We start from the raw sequence: 20,366 nt of genomic DNA on the forward strand, positions 1-20,366 counted from the left end.
TGCAAGAAAGGTTTAACAAAGATCTATAAGAAATAAAAAAGAGTCAACATATTATGAATAATGCAATAAATGATATCAAAAACACTCTGGAGGGAACAAATAGTAGAATAATGGAGTCAGAAGATAGGTGAGATAGAAGATAGAATGGTAGAAATAAATGAATCCAAGAGGAAAAAAGAAAAACGAAGTAAAAGAAATGAGGACAATCTCAGAGACCTCTGGAACAATGTTAAATGCCCCAAAATTCGAATCATAGGAGTCCCAGAAGAAGAAGACAAAAAGAAAGGCCATGAGAAAATACTTGAAGAGATAATAGTTGAAAACTCTCCTAAAATGGGGAAGGAAATAATCACCCAAGTCCAAGAAACCTAGAGAGTCCCAAACAAGATAAACCCAAGTTGAAACACCCCAAAACACATACTAATCAAATTAACAAAGATCAAACACAAAGAACAAATATTAAAAGCAGCAAGGGAAAAACAACAAATAACACACAAGGGGATTCCCATAAGGATAACAGCTGATCTTTCAATAGAAACTCTTCAGGCCAGGAGGGAATGGCAGGATATACTTAAAGTGATGAAAGGCAATAACCTACAGCCCAGACTACTGTACCCAGCAAGGATCTCATTCACATATGAAGGAGAAACCAAAAGCGTTACAGACAAGCAAAAGCTGAGAGAATTCAGCACCACCAAACCAGCTCTCCAACAAATACTAAACGATATTCTCTAGACAGGAAACACAAAAAGGGAGTATAAACTCTAACCCAGAACAATAAAGTAAATGGCAATGGGCTCATACTTATCAATAGTTACCTTAAACATAAATGGATTGAATGCGCCAACCAAAAGACAAAGACTGGATGAATGGAAACAAAAACAAGACCCCTATATATGTTGTCTACAAGAGACCCACCTCAAAACGAGGGACACATATAGACTGAAAGTGAAGGGCTGGAAAAAGATATTCCATGCAAATAGACCCCAAAAGAAAGCAGGAGTAGCAATACTCATATCAGATAAAATAGACTTTAAAACAAAGGCTGAGAAAAGAGACAAAGAAAGACACTACAAAATGGTCAAAGGATGAATCCAAGAAGAAGATGTAACAATTATAAATATATATGCACCCAACATAGGAGCACCACAATATGTAAGACAAATGCTAACAAGTATGAAAAGGGAAATTAACAATAACACAATAATAGTGGGAGACTTTAATCCACTCACACCTATGGGTAGATCAACTAAACAGAAAATTAACAAGGAAACACAAATTTTAAATGATACAATAGACCAGTTAGACCTAATTGATATCTGTAGGACATTTCACCCCAAAATAATGAATTTCACCTTTTTCTCAAGCACACACGGAACCTTCTCCAGGATAGATCACATCCTGGGCCATAAATCTAGCCTTGGTAAATTCAAAAAAATTGAAATCATTCCAAGCATCTTTTCTGACCACAATGCAATAAGATTGGATGTCAATTACAGGAGGAAAACTATTAAAAATTCCAAAATATGGAAGCTGAATAACATGGTGGTGAATAACCAACAAATCAAAGAAGAAATCAAAATATGCATAGAAACGAATGAAAATGAAAACACAACAACCCAAAACCTGTGGGACACTGTAAAAGCAGTGCTAAGGGGAAGGTTCATAGCAATACAGGCATACCTCAAGAAACAAGAAAAAAGTCAAATAAATAACCTAACTCTACACCTCAAGCAACTAGAAAAGGAAGAAATGCAGGACTCCAGGATTAGTAGAAGGAAAGAAATCTTAAAAATTAGGGCAGAAAGAAATGTAAAAGAAGCAAAAGAGACCATAGCAAAAGTCAACAAAGCCAAAAGCTGGTTATTTAAGAGGATAAATAAAATTGACAAACCATTAGCCAGACTCATCAAGAAACAAAGGGAGAAAAATCAAATCAATAAAATTAGAAATGAAAATGGAGAGATCACAACAGACAACACAGAAATACAAAGGATCACAAGAGACTACTTTCAGCAATTATATGCCAATAAAATGGACAACGTGGAAGAAATGGACAAATGCTTAGAAAAGTACAACTTTCCAAAACTGAACCAGGAAGAAATAGAAAATCTTAACAGACCCATCACAAGCACGGAAATTGAAACTGTAATCAGAAATCTTCCAGCAAACAAAAGCCCAGGACCAGACGGCTTCAGAGCTGAATTCTACCAAATATTTAGAGATGAGCCAACACCTATCCTACTCAAACTCTTCCAGAAAATTGCAGAGGAAGGTAAACTTCCAAACTCATTCTATGAGGCCACCATCACCCTAATACCAAAACCTGACAAAGATGCCAAAAAGAAAGAAAACTACAGGCCAATATCACTGATGAACATAGATGCAAAAATCCTAACAAAATTCTAGCAATCAGAATCCAACAACACATTAAAAAGATCATACATCATGACCAAATGGGCTTTATTCCAGGGATGCAAGGATTCTTCAATATCCGCAAGTCAATCAATGTAATACACCACATTAACAAATTGAAAGTGGTCAACCACTTTTAAATGAATGAAACTAGAACCCTTTCTAACACCATACACAAAAATAAACTCAAAATGGATTAAAGATCTAAACGTAAGACCAGAAACTATAAAACTCCTAGAGGAGAACATAGGCAAAACACTCTCTGACATAAATCACAGCAGGATCCTCTATGATCCACCTCCCAGAATATTGGAAATAAAAGTAAAAATAAACAAATGGGACCTAATTAAAATTAAAAGCTTCTGCACAACAAAGGAAACTATAAGCAAGGTGAAAAGACAGCCTTCGGAATGGGAGAAAATAATAGCAAATGAAGCAACTGACAAACAATTAATCTCAAAAATGTACAAGCAACTCCTGCAGCTCAATTCCAGGAAAATAAAGGACTCAGTCAAAAAATGGGCCAAAGATCTAAACAGACATTTCTCCAAAGAAGACATACAGATGGCTAACAAACATGAAAAGATGCTCAACATCACTCATTATCAGAGAAATGCAAATCAAAACCACTATGAGGTACCATTTCACGCCAGTCAGAATGGCTGCTATCCAAAAGTCTACAAGCAATAAATGCTGGAGAGGGTGTGGAGAAAAGGGAACCCTCTTACACTGTTGGTGGGAATGCAAACTAGTACAGCCACTATGGAGAACAGTGTGGAGATTCCTTAAAAAACTGGAAATAGAACTGGGACCCAGAAATCCCACTACTGGGCATACACACCGAGAAAACCAGAATTGAAAGAGACACATGTACCCCAATGTTCATCGCAGCACTGTTTATAATAGCCAAGACATGGAAGCAACCTAGATGTCCATCAGCAGACGAATGGATAAGAAAGCAGTGGTACATATACACAATGGAGTATTACTCAGCCATTCAAAAGAATACATTTGAATCAGTTCTAACGAGGTGGATGAAACTGGAGCCTATTATACAGTGTGAAGTAAGCCAGAAAGAAAAACACCAATACAGTATACTAATGCATATATATGGAATTTAGAAAGATGGTAACGATAACCCTGTATGCGAGACAGCAAAAGAGACACAGATTATAGAACAGTCTTTTGGACTCTGTGGGAGAGGGAGAGGGTGGGATGATATGTGAGAATGGCATAGAAACATGTATAATATCATATGTGAAACAAATCGCCAGTCCAGGTTCAATGCATGATACAGGATGCTCGGGGCTGGTGCACTGGTATGACCCAGAGGGATGGTCTGGGGAGGGAGGTGGGAGGGGGGTTCAGCATGGGAACACGTGTACACCCATGGTGGACTCGTGTTGATGTATGGCAAAACCAATACAATATTGTAAAGTAATTAGCCTCCATTTAAAATAAATAAATTAAAAAAAGATGAATATGAGACAGAATGAAGGTCAAGATGAAACATTATTTTACAAACACAACAGAAATAGTGGGGGTAAGTCAGAGGAGGTGCTCTATATTATAAATATGAGATAAATTATTTCAAATTCAACTTAGGAGAAAGTGAGGTTGTGAAAACTCAATACTTATACGCTTCTGAATGACATATAGCTGATTTTTATGAAGACCTGAAAGAAAATTTGATACTTAGCTTTTTTGGTGGTTGTTTTTGAGGTTGGTGGTTGTTTTTGTTTTTTTCTTTAAAGTGTAGTCATTGACAATACTGTGTTAGTTTCAGGTGTATAGCAATGTGACCTGGTTACACTTGTATATGTATATATCTATACTGAATATAGTTCCCTCTGGAAGTTCATTTCAATTTGAAGTGATTTCTCTTTTTTAAAAAATTCTCACTTTGAAATTAATCAAGCGATGTCTTCTGTTTAATCTAGCAGAACTTTCATTTATAGGCAATTTTAGATGAGCTCTATTTTAGGCCTTAGCAGATATATTATGAATTAAGAATTTTTGGCCCTTCTGTTTCTTCTGGTTACTAACTTAGTGTTTGATACATACTTAATGTTCTTAACTAATTTATCTTACTGTTTGGTATAATCTTGGTGGAGGTTTTGAATCTTCTTGAAAATAAAGAGGAAATAAGCATTTTATTTTGTCTTTTACTAAAATTATAATTTATAATTATATAAATGAGATTCTTAAACTCTCTTCATGTCATGAGAAAATTTTAAGCTGCAACAGCCTTAAAGAAAAAAATGTAGAATCCACCCCGCCCCACCCCCAGAAAGATTGTGATTTATCTTTTCCTAATATCTGCAAGTCACACACATTGAATGAATGAAATCACAATTCATGATTTTTTTCTTATGTAGACTACTTGTTATGAAATTATAAGGAAAGAATTACCAACAGAGTTTATAAAATTATCTCAGAAAGATAATTTTTTACTTTAAATATATGTGTATTCCATTTTAAGAATTTTATTAAAGAATAAAATTTTAGGAAGTTTATTTTTAAGAAGTATTTTTTTAAGTTAAGAAGTTATTTTTAAGTTTTACTTTTAAGAAACTTTATTAGCTTCAGTATTTATAGGTGTTAAATTAGCATGTCAGTTCTTTGTTATACATGTTAAACTAAAATGCAAATTCTTCCATATCTAAAAGTCAGTCATTGTGGTTACTTGATTTTTTTCAGCTCATTTGTTCTTTCCTGATGTGAATATTGAATTCTGCTTGATAATCATAGATGTATTTGAAAACTTTTAAATCTCCAACTTGGATAATCGTAGTTTTACTACTTTTTTTATATCTAAATTGTTCCTTCAACCTTTATCTGCCATTGAAGAGGGCATAGAAAGGAAATTAGAGCCGTTATGTGCTGTTTACAGGGAAAAAAGAAGAAAACGATGAAATTTTCAAATGGGGTTTTTAGAAAATGTATTTATTTTTTAATTGAAGGATAATCACTTTACAGAATTTTGTTGTTTTCTGTCAAACATCAACAAGAATCAGCTATAGGTACACCCATGTCCCTCCCAAACCCTCCTCCCATCTCCCTCCCCATCCCACTTTTCTAGATTGTCACAGAGTCCCTTTCTGAGTTCCCTGAGTCATACAACAAATTCCCATTGGCTATCTATTTTACATAAGGAATTGTAAGTTTCCATGTTACTCTTTCCATCCATCTCACCCTCTCCCCACTTCCCCTCCCCCCATGTCCATAAGTCTGTTCTCTATATCTGTTTCTCCATTGCTGCCCTGCAAATAAATCCATCACCTACCATTGTAGACTCAGAATCTTTGTAGATTCCATGTATATGCGAATAGTATATGATATTTGTATTTCTCTTTCTGACTCGCTTCACTCTGGAGAATAGGCTCTAGGTTTGTCAACCTCATTAGAACTGACTCAAATGTGTTTCTCTTTATGGCTGAGTAATAGTCCATTGTATACATTGTTCTAGTTCTATGAAAAATGCCATTGGTAATTTGAAAGTGATCACACTGAATCTGTAGATTGCATTTGGTAATATAGTCATTTTCACACTATTAATTCTTCCTACCCAGGAATATGGAAAATCTCTCCACCTCTTTATGTCGTCTTTCTTTTCTTTCCTCAGTGTCTTAGAATTTTCCATATACAGGTCTTTTGTCTCCTTAGGTAGGTTTATTACTAGATATTGTATTCTTTTTGTTGCAGTGGTGAATGGGATTGGCTCCTTAATTTCACTTTCTGATTTTTCATTGTTAGTATATAGGAATTCAAGTGATTTCTGTGTATTGACCTTGTATCATACAACTTTGTTAAATTCATTGTGTAGCTCTAGTAATTTTCTTTTACTAGAAAATAGATAGTTTCTTTTGGGTTTTCTATGTGTAATATCATTTCATTTGCAAAAGAGAGAGTTTTACTTCTTCTTTTCAGATCTGGATTCTTTGTATTTCTTTTTCTTCACTGATTGCCATAGCTAGGACTTCCAAAAGCATGCTGAATAACTGTGCTGAGAATGGACAACTTTGTCTTGTTCCTGATCTTAGAGGGAATGCTTTTCATTTTTCCTCATTGAGAATAATGTTTGCTGTGGGTTTATTCTATACGGCCTTTACTATGTTGACCAAGGTTCCTCCTGTGTCTATTTTTTGAAGCATTTTTGTCATAAACAGGTGCTGAATTGTGTCAAAGGCTTTTTCTGCCTCTATTGAGATGATCATATGGTTCTTATTTTTCAATTTGTTAAGATGGTGCATCACATTGAAATTGGTTTGTGTATATTGAAGAATCCTTGCATCCCTGGCATAAACCGAATTGATCATGGTATCAATGAGCTATTGAATGTGTTGTTGAATTGTGTTTGCTAGAATTTTGTTGAGGATTTTTACATCTGTGTTTGTCAGTGATATTGGCCTGTAATTTTCTTTCTTGTGTTGTCTCTGCCTGGTTTTGGCATCAAGGTGATTGTGGCCTCATAGAATGAGTTTGGAAGTGTTCCTTCCTCTGCAATTTTTTGGAAGAGTTTCAGAAAAATAGGCATTAGCTCTTCTCTAAATGTTTGATAAAATTCCCCTGTGAAGCTATCTGGCCCTGGGCTTTTGTTTTTGGGAGATTTTGGATAACACTTTCTATTTCAGTGTTTGTAATTGGCTTGTTTGTAATTTTTATTTCTTCCTGATTCAGTTTTGGGAGGTTGAACTTTTGTAAGAATCTGTCCATCTCCTCTCGGTTATCCCTTTTATTAGCATATTGTTGCTCATAACATTCTCTTATGATCCTTTTCATCTCTGTGTTGTCTGTTGTAACTTCTCCTTTTTCATTTCTAATCTTGTCAATTTGATTTTTCTCCCTCTGTTCTTGATGAGTCTGGCTAGTGGTTTGTCCATTTTGCTTATCTTCTCAAAGAACCAGTGTTCAGTCTGATTAATCTTTGCTATTGTTTCCTTCATTTTCTTTTTGATTTATTTCTGCTCTGATCTGTATGATTTCTTTCCTTCTGCTGACTTTGGGGGTTTTGGTTCTTTTTCTAGCTGCTTTAAATGTAGAGTGTTGCCTGTTCAAAGTTTTTCTTGTCCTGGAGGTAGGATCGTGCTGCTATCAACTTCTCTCTTAGAAGTGCTTTTATTGAATCCCATAGGTTTTGGGTGGTCGTGTTTTTGTTGTCATTTGTTTCTAGGAATCTTTTGATTTCCCTTCTTATTTCTTCAATACCCTTTTTGTTATTTAGTAACGAATTGTTTAATCTCCCTGAGTTTGTGCTTTTTTACATTTTTCTCCTGTAGTTGATATCTAGTCTCATAGTGTTGTGGTCAGAGAAGATACGTGATATATTTTCAATTTTTTAAATGTACTGAGGCTTGATTTGTGGCCCAAGATGTGGTCTGTCCCAGAGAATGTTCCATGTACACTTGAGAACAAAGTGTATTCTTCTGCATTTGGATGGAAAGTCCTGAAGATATCAATTAGATCCATTGAGTCTAATGTTTCATTAAAGTTTTGTGTTTCCTTATTGATTCTCTGTTTTGATGATCTGTCCACTGGTGTAAGTGGGGTGTTAAAGTCCCCCACTATGGCTGTGTTGCTGTTGAATTCCCCTCTTATGCCTGTTAGTGTTTGCCTTGTGTATTGAGGTGCTTCTATGTTGGGGGCATAAATACTTGCAATTGTTATATCTTCTTCTTGGATTGATCCTTTGATCATTATGTAGTGTCCTTTGTCTGTTATAATATTCTTTATTTTAAAGTCTATTTTGTGTGAAATAAGGGTTGCCACACTGGCTATCTTTTGGTTACCATTCAAATGGAATATCTTTTTCCATCCATTTCCTTTCAGTCTGTATGTGTCTCTAGGTCTGAAGCGGGTCTCTTGTGGGCAGTATATATTTGGCTCTTGTTTTTGTATTCATTCAGTTATTCTGTATCTTTTGGTTGATGAATTGAATCCATTTATATTAAAGTAATAATCAATATATATGTTCCTGTTGACATTTTCTTAATTGTTTTGGTTTGTTTTTGTAGGTCTTTCCTTTCTCTTGTGTTTACTGGCTGCAAATCCCTTTAGTGTTTGTTGTAAGACTGGTTTGGTGGTGCTAAATTCTCTTAACTTTTGCTTTGTCTGTAAAGCTTTTGATTTCACCATCAATTTTGAATAAGATCTTTTCAAATAGTGTTTTCTATTTCTTTCTTATGTCATAGTAGTACTTTAAAATGCCTCATAATTCCATCCTCACATAAGCATTTCTCTTCTACAAATTAAAACTTGTCTTTTAAGATCAATTTTAAAACAGAGTCTTCTTGTAGCATCTTGAATTGGTGTTTAACAATTAAACCTTTTCATTACACAAAATGCTTATTATGGTAATATGACAGAAATGAGTATTTTCATATATTTATAAAAGTATATTTTTATATCCTTGAAACATGTTGAAATATATAATTGACAATTTTAATCTCATAGTTTTCTTCCCCTGGTATTGTTTTATTTTCAAAAGTTCAGAATTTTGCCTAGGTTTGCATTAATTATACCAGGTTAGTATCTTTTACAAATAATTATCTTTACAGTATATGTTTTTCCTGAATAAGTTTATCTATTTCTAATTCAAATGTATTTACCCAAATCCTTTCTTCGGAGTCCCTTGCACGCCTCAAAATAACTTATTACACCCCAAACTGAAGGCGCTGTCCCTGATGCTTCCCTCATCCCTGACTCTTTGGAAGCTATCCCTTCATCTGTCCTCCCCAGCCTAGTAGACAGAATCACTGAAATGCCACAGCAGGAAAAACCCTGGACTCCAAACTTCCTTGAAATTACCGCTTCCAGTCACTCAAGAAGTTCAGTATTTTCTGCCTGCTTATCATTTTTCATATCTTATCACCATAACTCACTGTCTCACCTATAATCTTGAAATATTCTTTTCTAGTTTTGCTACCCTGATGTTCTTTTTTATGCTGCTGCCAGAGTAATCTTTCTAAAATATACTTGTCAATCTTTTCATTCCTCCTGGCTCTGCAGTTTGTTTTAGAATGACTGTTACCATTTTTATTTGGCTATTTTTAAAGCCAAATTAGCCTTTTAATTACAGTTTAATGGACACTTTGGGTGATGTACAGTATCTCGTGTGCTTACTGTCCACTCTGGAGCATTGCTGATAGGTTTTTGTTTTTGTTCTTTTCTTTTTAATGCTCTCCTGTAAAATACTGTCGTATTTGCTACTTCCTTCAATCTAAGTCTGAATTTGGCTATAAAGGGTTCATGGTCTGTGCCACAGTCAGCTCCCAGTCTTGTTTTTGCTGACTGTATAGAACTCCTCCATCTTTAGCTGCAAAGGATATAATCAACCTGATTTCGGTATTGACCATCTGGTGATGTCCATGTGTAGCGTCTTCTCTTGTGTTGTTGGAAGAGGGTGTTTGCTATGACCAGTGCAATCACTTGGCAAAACTCTATTAGCCTTTGCCCTGCATTCTGTACTCCAAGGCCAAATATCCAAATAGGGAAAGGAGTACATCAAGGCTATATATTGTCACCCTGCTTATTTAACTTATATTCAGAGTACATCATGAGAAACTCTGGGCTGGATGAAGCACAAGCTGGAGTCAAGATTGCTGGGAGAAATATCAATAACCTCAGATATGCAAATGACACCACCCTTACGGCAGCAAGTGAAGAACTAAAGAGCCTCTTGATGAAAGTGAAAGAGGAGAGTGAAAAAGTTGGCTTAAAACTCAACATTCAGAAAACTAAGATCATGGCATCCAGGCCCATCACTTCATGGCAAATAGATGGGGAAACAGTGGAAACAATGACAGACTATATTTTCTTGGGCTCCAAAATCACTGCAGATGGTGACTGCAGTCATGAAATTAAAAGACACTTTCTCCTTGAAAGAAAAGGTATGACCAGTCTAGACAGCATATTAAAAAGCAGAGACATTATTTTGCCAACAAAAGTCCATCTAGTCAAAGCTATGATTTTTCCAGTAGTCATGTATGGATGTGAGAGTTGGACTATAAAGACAGCTGAGCACCAAAGAATTGATGCTTTTGAACTGTGGTGTTGGAGAAGACTCTTGAGAGGCCCTTGGACTGCAAAGAGATCCAACCAGTCCATCCTAAAGGAAATCAGTCCTGAATATTCATTGGAAGGACTAATGCTGAAGCTGAAACTTTGGCCATCTAATGCAAAGAACTGGCTCATTAGAAAAGACCCTGATGCTGGGAAAGATTGAAGGCAGGAGGAGAAGGGGATGACAGAGGATGAGATGGTTGGATGGCATCTCCGAGTCAATGGACATGAGTTTGATTAAACTCTGGGAGTTGGCGATGGACAGGGAGGCCTGGCGTGCTGCAGTCCATGGGGTCGCAAAGAGTCGGACACAACTGAGCAACTGAACTAAACTGAACTTTCTACTTCCTAGTGCAGTGCAGTCTTTTCCCTGTCACTTGAATAAAAGCATGGCACCAAATAAAATAAATTTGTGATGATCCCTGTCACTTGAAGGAAGAAGATGACACTTGCTTTTCCCTGTTTGAACCTGGTCCTCCAGTTTTGTCTTTCTATACAGTTTCCAGTAACTGTGATCTAGTTTTCCACATGACTTGTGAACCCTGTTTCACACCTCATCTGTTGGCTCGGGCCTCCCTTCCTAGACTCCCCCTCACACCCCGGCTCTGCACTCTCTGTCTTCTGAGACACAGCCCTTGTCACAGCGCTCCTTGAGCTTCGCAGGTACACCTGCCTCTGCTCTCCTTTGTGCGCGTCCTGTGCTCTGTCCACTTCAGCTGCAGAGATGTCGAAGGATACTCCTCTGCTCTCGTTTGTTTCCACGTGTCTCTGCCTTGCCTAGACGCAGAGCAGAGTCGCTCTTCTCTTTAACAGTTCTAACTTCTCCCAGGACACCCTAGAGGATGTGCTAGACACCATGATTGTCGTCTCACTGACGGGGTGAAGGACCAATGAATGAATATGCTTTCTGAAGTTGGGTTTTGGTTTTATTTTGTCTTGTTTCTATAGGAAGGAACCACAAAGCCAGAACTTGCTGAAAAAGAAAGTGATGCTGATATTATTGAAAGGGCTCCCCAAGAGCAAGCAAATCATGACCATTTGACTTCTGTTGATAGAGCACACGAAAATAATAGAAGTGGTAAGTTAGTGAATGCCTGTGAATTTTGTCTATACTTTAAATATAAAAACATGTAAATGGTATAGATCCAAATACAATATCCATTTCATTTGAAATACATTTCTTTTGCTCTCTTTCTTCACAAGTGTCCCACCTACTACCAACTTTTTCTTTCTGAAAATGCTTCAACCCTCTGAAATTCTTTTCCACTACTTTATTTTATTGAAATATTTGTGGATAGGGATAGACTTACATATGTCTTTAAAATTCATAGTAGTGAATGTTCTCATTAATGCATCTGTGACTGCATTTTACAGACATGATGTCAGCCGTAGGATTGAGAGAAGAGAAAGGTACAGAATCATCTTGGGATTCTGAGGTACTGTCTTCTATTATTATTTTGAAATGTAAGCCCTGAGTAATGTAAGTACATGAAAGTGGGAGATGCTGTGACTCTCTCACCTTTGCATTTCCCCATCAAAACTTTTCTCTTACTTTTAACCTATATTGAATAAAATAATTCTGTGCTAAATACTACCACCTAGTACACTTTTGTTCATTGGCAAGATTCACCTAGTGAAGTCAGTGTAGTACAGAAACCAAGGCTTAGAGATCGTAAGGAATCCGCTTGAGTTCTGAAGTTACATTTATCTGAAAATTGAAACGTTATTTCAGGTCAGTCCATGGCCAAATGTTTCTTTGTTTCATGTGTGTGTGTCACCTCTTTTAGATTCTTTTTCCCATATGGGCCATTGCAGAATGTTGAGTAGCATTCGCTGTGCTATACGGTTGGTCCTCATTAGTTATCTGTTTCCTACACAATAGTGTGTAGTGTGTATGTGTCAGTCCCAATCTCCCAACCAAATGTATGTTTCTTTGGTACATGTGCACGTGTAAAACTGCTAGAGAGGGTCAGAGAGAAACAGGGTGAATTGTGGTTTTTTATCACTTGGACCTTCAAAGATAGTGCTTGAAACTTAAAGGTGTTACTGTATTTGGATTGTCAGGTTAATCTGGAAGAAACATTTCAAGAGAAGCAAAAGCATGGGGAATAGCAATAAATATGTGGGGTTGTAATAACAGCAGTTTGCTTTAGCAATGTTTTAATAAGTACAAACTATTTTGGATTGTTTAAGTAGCAGGGGGACTTCCCTGGTGGCTCAGAAGGTAAAGTATCTGCCTACGGTTTTGATCAAGGTTCGATCCCTGGGTCAGGAAAATCCCCTGGAGAAAGAAATGGCAACCCACTCCAGTACTCTTGCCTGGAAAATCCTATGGATGGAGGAGCTAGGCAGGCTACAGTCCGTGGTGTCGCAAGGAGTCGGACACGAGTGAGCAACTAAACTTAAGTAGCAGGGCAGAGTACCCTTATGGCAGCCGTACTTGAGGTAACATAAAGTAATGATGCTCTGTTTGAAGGTGGCAGCTATGGAAGGAGATAGGAAGGGCCTGATGTCTTCGTTGCTGGCAGCCACTACCTGGTGATCCAGCAGTGTATGAAGTCAGCATCCAGGTTCTGTCGTTTGGCAGCTGTGAGATCGTGGCAAAACCTGTCTTAACTGGGTTAAATGTAGGCAGTTTTTAAAAGTAGGGTATTTTCTTAAAAAGACATTAGGAAATCTTCATGGAACTCAATATTCATTTTAACAGAGTATCTCTGACAGCATTCCACAGAACTTTGTGTGTCATTTACCTGAAGATCAAAGAGGAAAAAATACATTAAATGGACAAGTAGAAGGTGAGAACTGTATTTTATAGAAAGGTTATTTGACAGAACATTGATTTAAAATGGGAATATTCTAACAGGCAAAACAAAAAAACAAAAAAAAAAAACCAAACATCTGTCAGATCCGTAGTGAGGAAAAAGACGAGAAGAGGAGGGAAATTGTGTATCTTATCAGGTGTCAGCCACAGATTAAATTGAGAATCCAGTTTAAGGAGCTAAATTATTAGTTCCTGGACTTCTTGGAGGTCCAAATGTTAAGACTGTCCAGTGCAGGGGTGGAGGTTTGATCCCTGGTCAGGGAACTAAGATTCCACGTGACACTGGACAAGAAAAAAAATGATTAGTTCTGTCTCAAGATATTCTACAACCAAAAGAAGGTCGAGAAATAAGAGGAAAGAGGAAATGAACGATGAGAGAGGCAGATGGTACAGGGAGGAAATGAAGAAAGGAAGCACAGGTCTGTGGGGGAAGGGGGCAATAAGTAATGAAGGTCTCTAGATAAAGGGAGAGTATTTGACATGGACGATGAATTTGAAGTGAGCTTCCAGCACCAAAACTTGTCAGAGAAGAACAGCAAAGTTCTCCCCTCTTCCTGTTAACTCGTTGTTAGGAAGACGTTCAGAACTGCAGTGCCTGGGTGTGCAGAGCGGTCTGTCATCCTCTGGGGCAGCGTGGGCACAGGTGCTCAGCTGTAAATGTGTGCAAATTGGTGTCATATGAAGTGTTGCTGCTTTCCAGCATGGTGTCACACAGGACAAAACAAGAGAGCTGGAAAGAAGGAGAGAGTGGGGGCACAACAGGGCGCTCAAGGGACCTACAGCCTGACAGAGAGGCCACTGGAAAGTTTCCAACTTGCAATGCAGTTTCAGTTTGGGGGTGGGGGGGAAGTGTTAGAGTGAGGAAGTTGAGGCTAAGATTTCAGGAGAATAAATTAAGTTGAAGTAATGTAGAAGCAGACTCCGTATAGACCAAATAGTTTCTCAAATTTTAATTAGTCGCCTGGGGACCTTGTGGGAAGTGCACATGCTGAGCACGAGGTCTGAGATTCTGCGTTTCTAACAAGCTCTCCGAGTAGCAAGGGTGTAGCCTTGCGTTTAGAGAAATCTGGAAGAAGAGCATTGGCTAGTGCAGGACATAACAGGATCAAGGGAAAGCATTAGTTTGTTTTTCTTTCTGAGCGTGTTTATAGCCAGAGGGAAGCAAAGAGTCGAAGTAGCAATTATAGGTGTAAGATACCATTGCTGAGCAAAGAAGGAAAAGAAATGGTGGGGATGATCCATAGAAAGAACGTAAAGGGGGAAGAATTCAGGCCACGGATCCAGAGATTACCCCTTATAGAGGGAAGACTCTAGTGAAAGGACAAAGGGAGGAAAGTAAGGCTTTAGGGAGGTGAGTTTGGAGTCGATGAGGACACTTGAGAGAACTCCATCTAGACGGCTTCAGTGTATTTACACTGAAAAGAGATAAGATCATTGTTGTTCCCGATAATACGGGAGGCAGGAGGGGGTGCTAGAAGTAGGGACAACCCCAGCTACTCCGAGTAACTATAGACATCAAAGATATATGTGGTACTGGTATTTGTTATTCAAATTAGATTGATTTGAATATGGAGGGATTGACTTTTTATTTTTAAGATAACTGATTTTTTGACAGTTGTTTCACAGAAATCCTTTGAAGCATTAGCCTGATGTACCCAACCAAACTAAGTTTTGAAACAAAACAGATCGATAGGCTTCATTCCCTAAATGCTAGAATTGTTATTTTCAATAAATACTACACCGATTTTAAAACATGCAAGATTTTTAACATCTAATAATTCTGTGGCAATTAAATTTATTATTTCCTTTTTGATCATTGTATTTCAATGTTGAGAATTTATTGTACATTATTTTGTAAGTGTGTCTTACATGCCTTCTTGCGTGAATGGATCGAGAAATTTTAAGATGACTAAACTAGAGGAGCCAAGATGTGCAGGCATACCAGTAGCCCACATGGGTATGGGAAAAAAATGAGTATTTTTATGAACCGTTTTTCTACAAGTGTATATTCGAGCCAATCAGTTCATTACTCTTTCTCTGATGAGAAATGAATTATACATTCAGCTGAACTGTCATCCCAACTGTGCACTTCTTAAATGACTGGACAGATTGAAGAACATGTTAAATACTTGCAGTATAATGGTGGAAATGTTACTGCTATAGTGCATTCAAGATATACTGGTGCATTTTACCATCAGCTTTCACGTTTATCTTCTTGGGGTCATGATTTACTCCTCTGATTAAGGTTAATTTTCTCCTCATCAGTCAGCACATTCACATTGGTCTATGTACTCTTTAATATTTTCTGAAGTCTTTGAAAACATGATGTTACTTTTGAAATCTTACTGCATGTTTTGGTAAACCTGTATTCCTGTTTTTTCTTCACTATCTATAATGGATTCCTATGTCTGTCTTGCCTGTGTCCTAACATCCCCCTAAAAACAAGACACTGAAACAGAATGTATTCAATGTCAAGGCTGAGCACGAGGATTCTGCTCGGTACTAACTCTGCCTGGATGTACAGCTGGCTTTCATGTTTACATGTAATTAACTCTGTGTCCCTTTTGCCTTTTAGCTTCTCCTGAGAAATGTCCTAATGTGAAGGTAAAAACACTTATGCTTTTATCTTGAATTATGAACTGTGGATTATATCATATGTACATTATTTATTAATCAACTTGTTTCCAAACCAATTCAGCCTGCAGTCGGAGTGAAAGATTCCGTTCCTAATAAAACAGTCGGAATGAAGAAACCAGAAACATCTAATTCAGGTAAATTTTGCAATACACACTTAACTCTGGCTGCTGCATTGCTAGCAGATACTTTACCATCGAACCATCAGGGAAGTCCCTTCTGGAAGGAGGGACACTGAAATATTTGAAATGCTAGCTCTTTGTACTCCTAACTTCTTTTTGCAAATTTAATTGAAGAATTGGACATACATAAGGCAAATGTTATTGTTGGTATCCATGTTTTGAAAAAAAAGATATTTACAAGCATATGAACAAGAAATGTTTAAAATGTAAGCTTGAACTCAAGATGTTTCTGTATATGTTTCAATACCCTTAAGTTCTCAGTTTGGACTCTCTGTATTCTCAGGAATTCTCAGAGATTAATTATTAGACGCTAAGATTTTTCAGCAGATTTGGAAAACTTGGCAGTGGCCATAGGACTGGAAAAAATCAGTTTTCATTCCAATTCCAAAGAAAGGCAATGCCAAAGAATGTTCAAACTACCGCACAATTGCACTCATCTCATACGCTAGTAAAGTAATGCTCAAAATTCTCCAAGCCAGGCTTCAGCAGTATGTGAACCGTGAACTTCCAGATGTTCAAGCTGGTTTTAGAAAAGGCAGAGGAACCAGAGATCAAATTGCCAACATCTGCTGGATCATCGAAAAAGCAAGAGAGTTCCAGAAAAACATCTATTTCTGCTTTATTGACTATGCCAAAGCCTTTGACTATGTGGATCACAATAAACTGTGGAAAATCCTGAAAGAGATGGGAATACCAGACCACCTGACCTGCCTCTTGAAAAACCTGTATGCAGGTCAGGAAGCAACAGTTAGAACTGGACATGGAACAACAGACTTGTTCCTAATAGGAAAAGGAGTACGCCAAGGCTGTATATTGTCACCCTGCTTATTTAACTTATAGGCAGAGTACATCATGAGAAACGCTGGGCTGGAAGAAGCACAAGCTGGAATCAAGATTGCTGGGAGAAATATCAATAACCTCAGATATGCAGATGACACCACCCTTATGGCAGAAAGTGAAGAGGAACTAAAAAGCCTCTTGATGAAAGTGAAAGAGGAGAGTGAAAAAGTTGGCTTAAAGCTCAACATTCAGCAAACTAAGATCATGGCATCTGGTCCCATCACTTCATGGCAAATAGATGGGGAAACAGTAGAAACATTGTCAGACTTTATTTTTCTGGGCTCCAAAATCACTGCAGATGGTGACTGCAGCCATGAAATTAAAAGACACTTAATCCTTGGAAGGAAAGTTATGACCAACCTAGATAGTGTATTGAAAAGCAGAGATTACTTTGCCAACAAAGGTCTGTCTAGTCAAGGCTAGGGTTTTTCCAGTGGTCATGTATGGATGTGAGAGTTGGACTGTGAAGAAAGCTGAGCTCTGAAGAATTGATGCTTTTGAACGGTGGTGTTGGAGAAGACTCTTGAGAGTCCCTTGGACTGCAAGGAGATCCAACCAGTCCATTCTGAAGGAGATCAGCCCTGGGATTTCTTTGGAAGGAATGATGCTAAAGCTGAAACTCCAGTACTTTGGCCACCTCATGTGAAGAGTTGACTCATTGGAAAAGACTCGGATGCTGGGAGGGATTGGGGGCAGGAGGAGAAGGGCATGACAGAGGATGAAATGGCTGGATGGCATCACTGACTCGATGGACATGAGTCTGAGTGAACTCCGGGAGTTGGTGATGGACAGGGAGGCCTGGCGTGCTGCGATTCATGGGGTCACAAAGAGTTGGACAGGACTGAGCCACTAAACTGAACTGAAGATTTTTCCAGTGTCCAAAAATGCTTAATTGATCTCTGACCTTTACCTAGAGTAAAGCTTCACTTGCTAATATCAGTTGTATTTCTGCTTATAATTATTTCATTTTAGTGTTGTTACACAGGTGAATGTAGGCCGATCAGATGTTTTGATTAGCAGACTGTGTGTGTGTGTGTGTGTGTGTGGTATCTTTGATTATTAGAAGTAGGGGAAGTAATCAAACCTTAGATTCGATAGACATAATCTTTTAAAACAGTGATTCTAAAAGTTTTTGGCTTTAGGATCCTTTTATACTTCTAAAAATTATTGAAAATTCCAAGGAACTTTGTTTAAGTCTATTGTTGTTCACTATATTGGAAAATAAAACTGAAAAACTTAAAATACAAGCACACACCATCATAGTTGCTAATTCCATTAGTCCTTAGTGTTATGATATCACATATTGTGTCTCTGAAGAACTCCACTGTGCCCTCAGAATAGAATGAGAATGGAAGTAATGTTTAGTGTTGTTGTGAAAATAGTTCTGACCTCTTGGACCCCCTGACTCGATGGGTCTCTGGACTTCAGCGATTCTGAGGGGACACTTGAGAACCACTGTTTTAAAATATTGAAGTGGTTGGATGTAAAACGATAAAGGGGCCCTTGTGTTGACCCAGGGTTTTAAGCTTCACTTTTACATTTCTTGCTTGTTTCTTTGACTTTTCTTAAGAAATTCAGATCTGACTGTTTTAGTTTTTTGTGGTGTATTCATTCCTGTCTCCCCTCTGTGCTCTTTGGATCCAGTGTGGCCCTAGACTTACCTGTTTTCACATGGAAACAATTAGTCACACACCAGGCCATCATTTCTTATATAAGTTTATGATATTTTCGTTTAGTCGCTAAGTTGTGTTCAACCACTGCGACCTCATGGACTATAGCCCGCCAGGATCCTCTGTCCAAGAGATTTTCCAGGCAAGAGGCAAGAATACTGGAGTGGGTTGCCATTTCCTTCTCCAGGTTATGATGTTTATCCAAGGCTTTAAAAATGAGTTCTGAAGATATTTCTACATTGAGGAAAGACTGTCTCATTGAAATTAAAGTAGTTGTTGATGGTGGTGGTATTCAGTTGCTAAGTCGTGCCCGACTCTTTGTGACCCCATGGACTGCAGCCAGGCCTCTCTGTTCCTCACCATCTCCCGGAGTTCACCCAAGTTCATGTCCATTGAATCAGCGATGCTGTCCAACCATCTCATCCTCTGCCGCCCCCTTCTCTTCTTGCCCTCCCCTTCTCATCCTGCCCTCAGTCTTTCCCGGCATCAGGTGCTTTTCCAGTGAGCCAGCTGTTCGCATCAGGTGTGCCAAGTATTGAAGCTTCAGCTTCAGCATCAGTCCTTCCAATGAATATTCAGGGTTGATCTCCCTTAGGATTGACTGGTTTGATCTCTTTGCTGTCCAGGGGACTCTCAAGAGTCTCTCCAGCACCACAATTTGAAAGCATCAGTTCTTTGGTGCTCAGTCTTCTTTGTGGTCCAGTGTCACATGTGTCTACTGAAAAAACCAGAGCTTTGCCTGTACGGACCTTTGTCAGCAAAGTGATGTCTTTGCTTTTTAATATGTTGTCTAGGTTTCTACCATTAATGAAAGTAGTACCACTCATTAAAAGTGTTTTTAAAACCATGGTCTCTAGAACACACAATATTATCGTGCAAAATTAAATGTAAAATAGAGATGAATTTTGTTAATAAAATATTTGTATATTGAAGGAAAATAATAATAAAGTTCTTATGAAATACAGGTAGACAGAGTTGTATTCGTACTCAGATCCTGATAAATGGAAACTTTGTTTTCCGATTTTTCAGATTGGGATTCGACTAGTTTGAGCTTCAATAGTGAGATTTGTCAAAGAGCCAGGCATTTGAAAGTTGATGATCAGCGTCCGTTGGCGTCCCAATCAGTGACCAAAAACCAATCGGCACCCACAGAACTCAGACAGAAGACCATAGCAGATAAAGAAAAGATGAAAAGTGCAGTGGTGTTTCTGGTAGGGAATTCCATGCCCCTTAACCCGTGCCAGTCCCCGCTGCCAGGAAACAGAGGAAGCAAAGAAGGTAATGCAGAAGCCCAGGGCACTCAGCCATGCACCACCTGGGCACAGCCTTACCGTCCTTCTGATGGTTCGGATTAGATTTTGTGGCAAAATCTACCTTGTGCTGACTCCTTTTATGCAACCTGCAGCCAAACAATATCTCTTAGCAAGGAGCTTACATTCTTCCTCTGACCATAGTAATATAATAAATAACAGAGTTTGGAGGAAGCAAGTTCGTTTAGGCTAGTATTTAGCATACATCTGAGGATGGGTAGCAGGATTATATTTAGAACTCTGGGACTCTTTGTGAGACCTAGGTAGACAAGTAATTATTGAAAAAAATAAAGAATATTTATACTAAGGTGATTTTTTACAGCTTGTCCTCTGCAGTCTAGAAGCCAAGAGGATAGACATGTGAAGAAATAATTTATAGTTCAGACCTATATCTACCACTAGAGAAGTCTAGAAAGGTACCCTAGAAAAATCT

General features: G+C 38.0%; 1 protein-coding gene across 6 annotated transcripts in view; it reads left to right on the forward strand.

Annotated features, from left to right (window-relative positions):
* LOC133258937 (ankyrin repeat domain-containing protein 26-like) overlaps positions 1-20,366 on the forward strand; it is a 74,083-nt gene that overhangs the window by 22,321 nt on the left and 31,396 nt on the right. For 5 of the 6 annotated variants that reach the window (XM_061435678.1, XM_061435682.1, XM_061435677.1 and 2 more), the window contains exons 11-16: positions 11,425-11,554; positions 11,851-11,912; positions 13,184-13,271; positions 15,873-15,901; positions 15,996-16,068; positions 19,653-19,901. The exons of the other annotated variant lie outside the window; for it this stretch is intronic. In XM_061435678.1, the coding sequence (XP_061291662.1) occupies positions 11,425-11,554; positions 11,851-11,912; positions 13,184-13,271; positions 15,873-15,901; positions 15,996-16,068; positions 19,653-19,901 (631 nt within the window). The remainder of the gene's footprint in view (positions 1-11,424; positions 11,555-11,850; positions 11,913-13,183; positions 13,272-15,872; positions 15,902-15,995; positions 16,069-19,652; positions 19,902-20,366) is intronic. 6 annotated transcript variants of the gene reach the window in all.

Source organism: Bos javanicus, chromosome 13 (assembly GCF_032452875.1).
Source record: "Bos javanicus breed banteng chromosome 13, ARS-OSU_banteng_1.0, whole genome shotgun sequence".
Taxonomy (NCBI): Eukaryota; Metazoa; Chordata; class Mammalia; order Artiodactyla; family Bovidae; genus Bos; species Bos javanicus.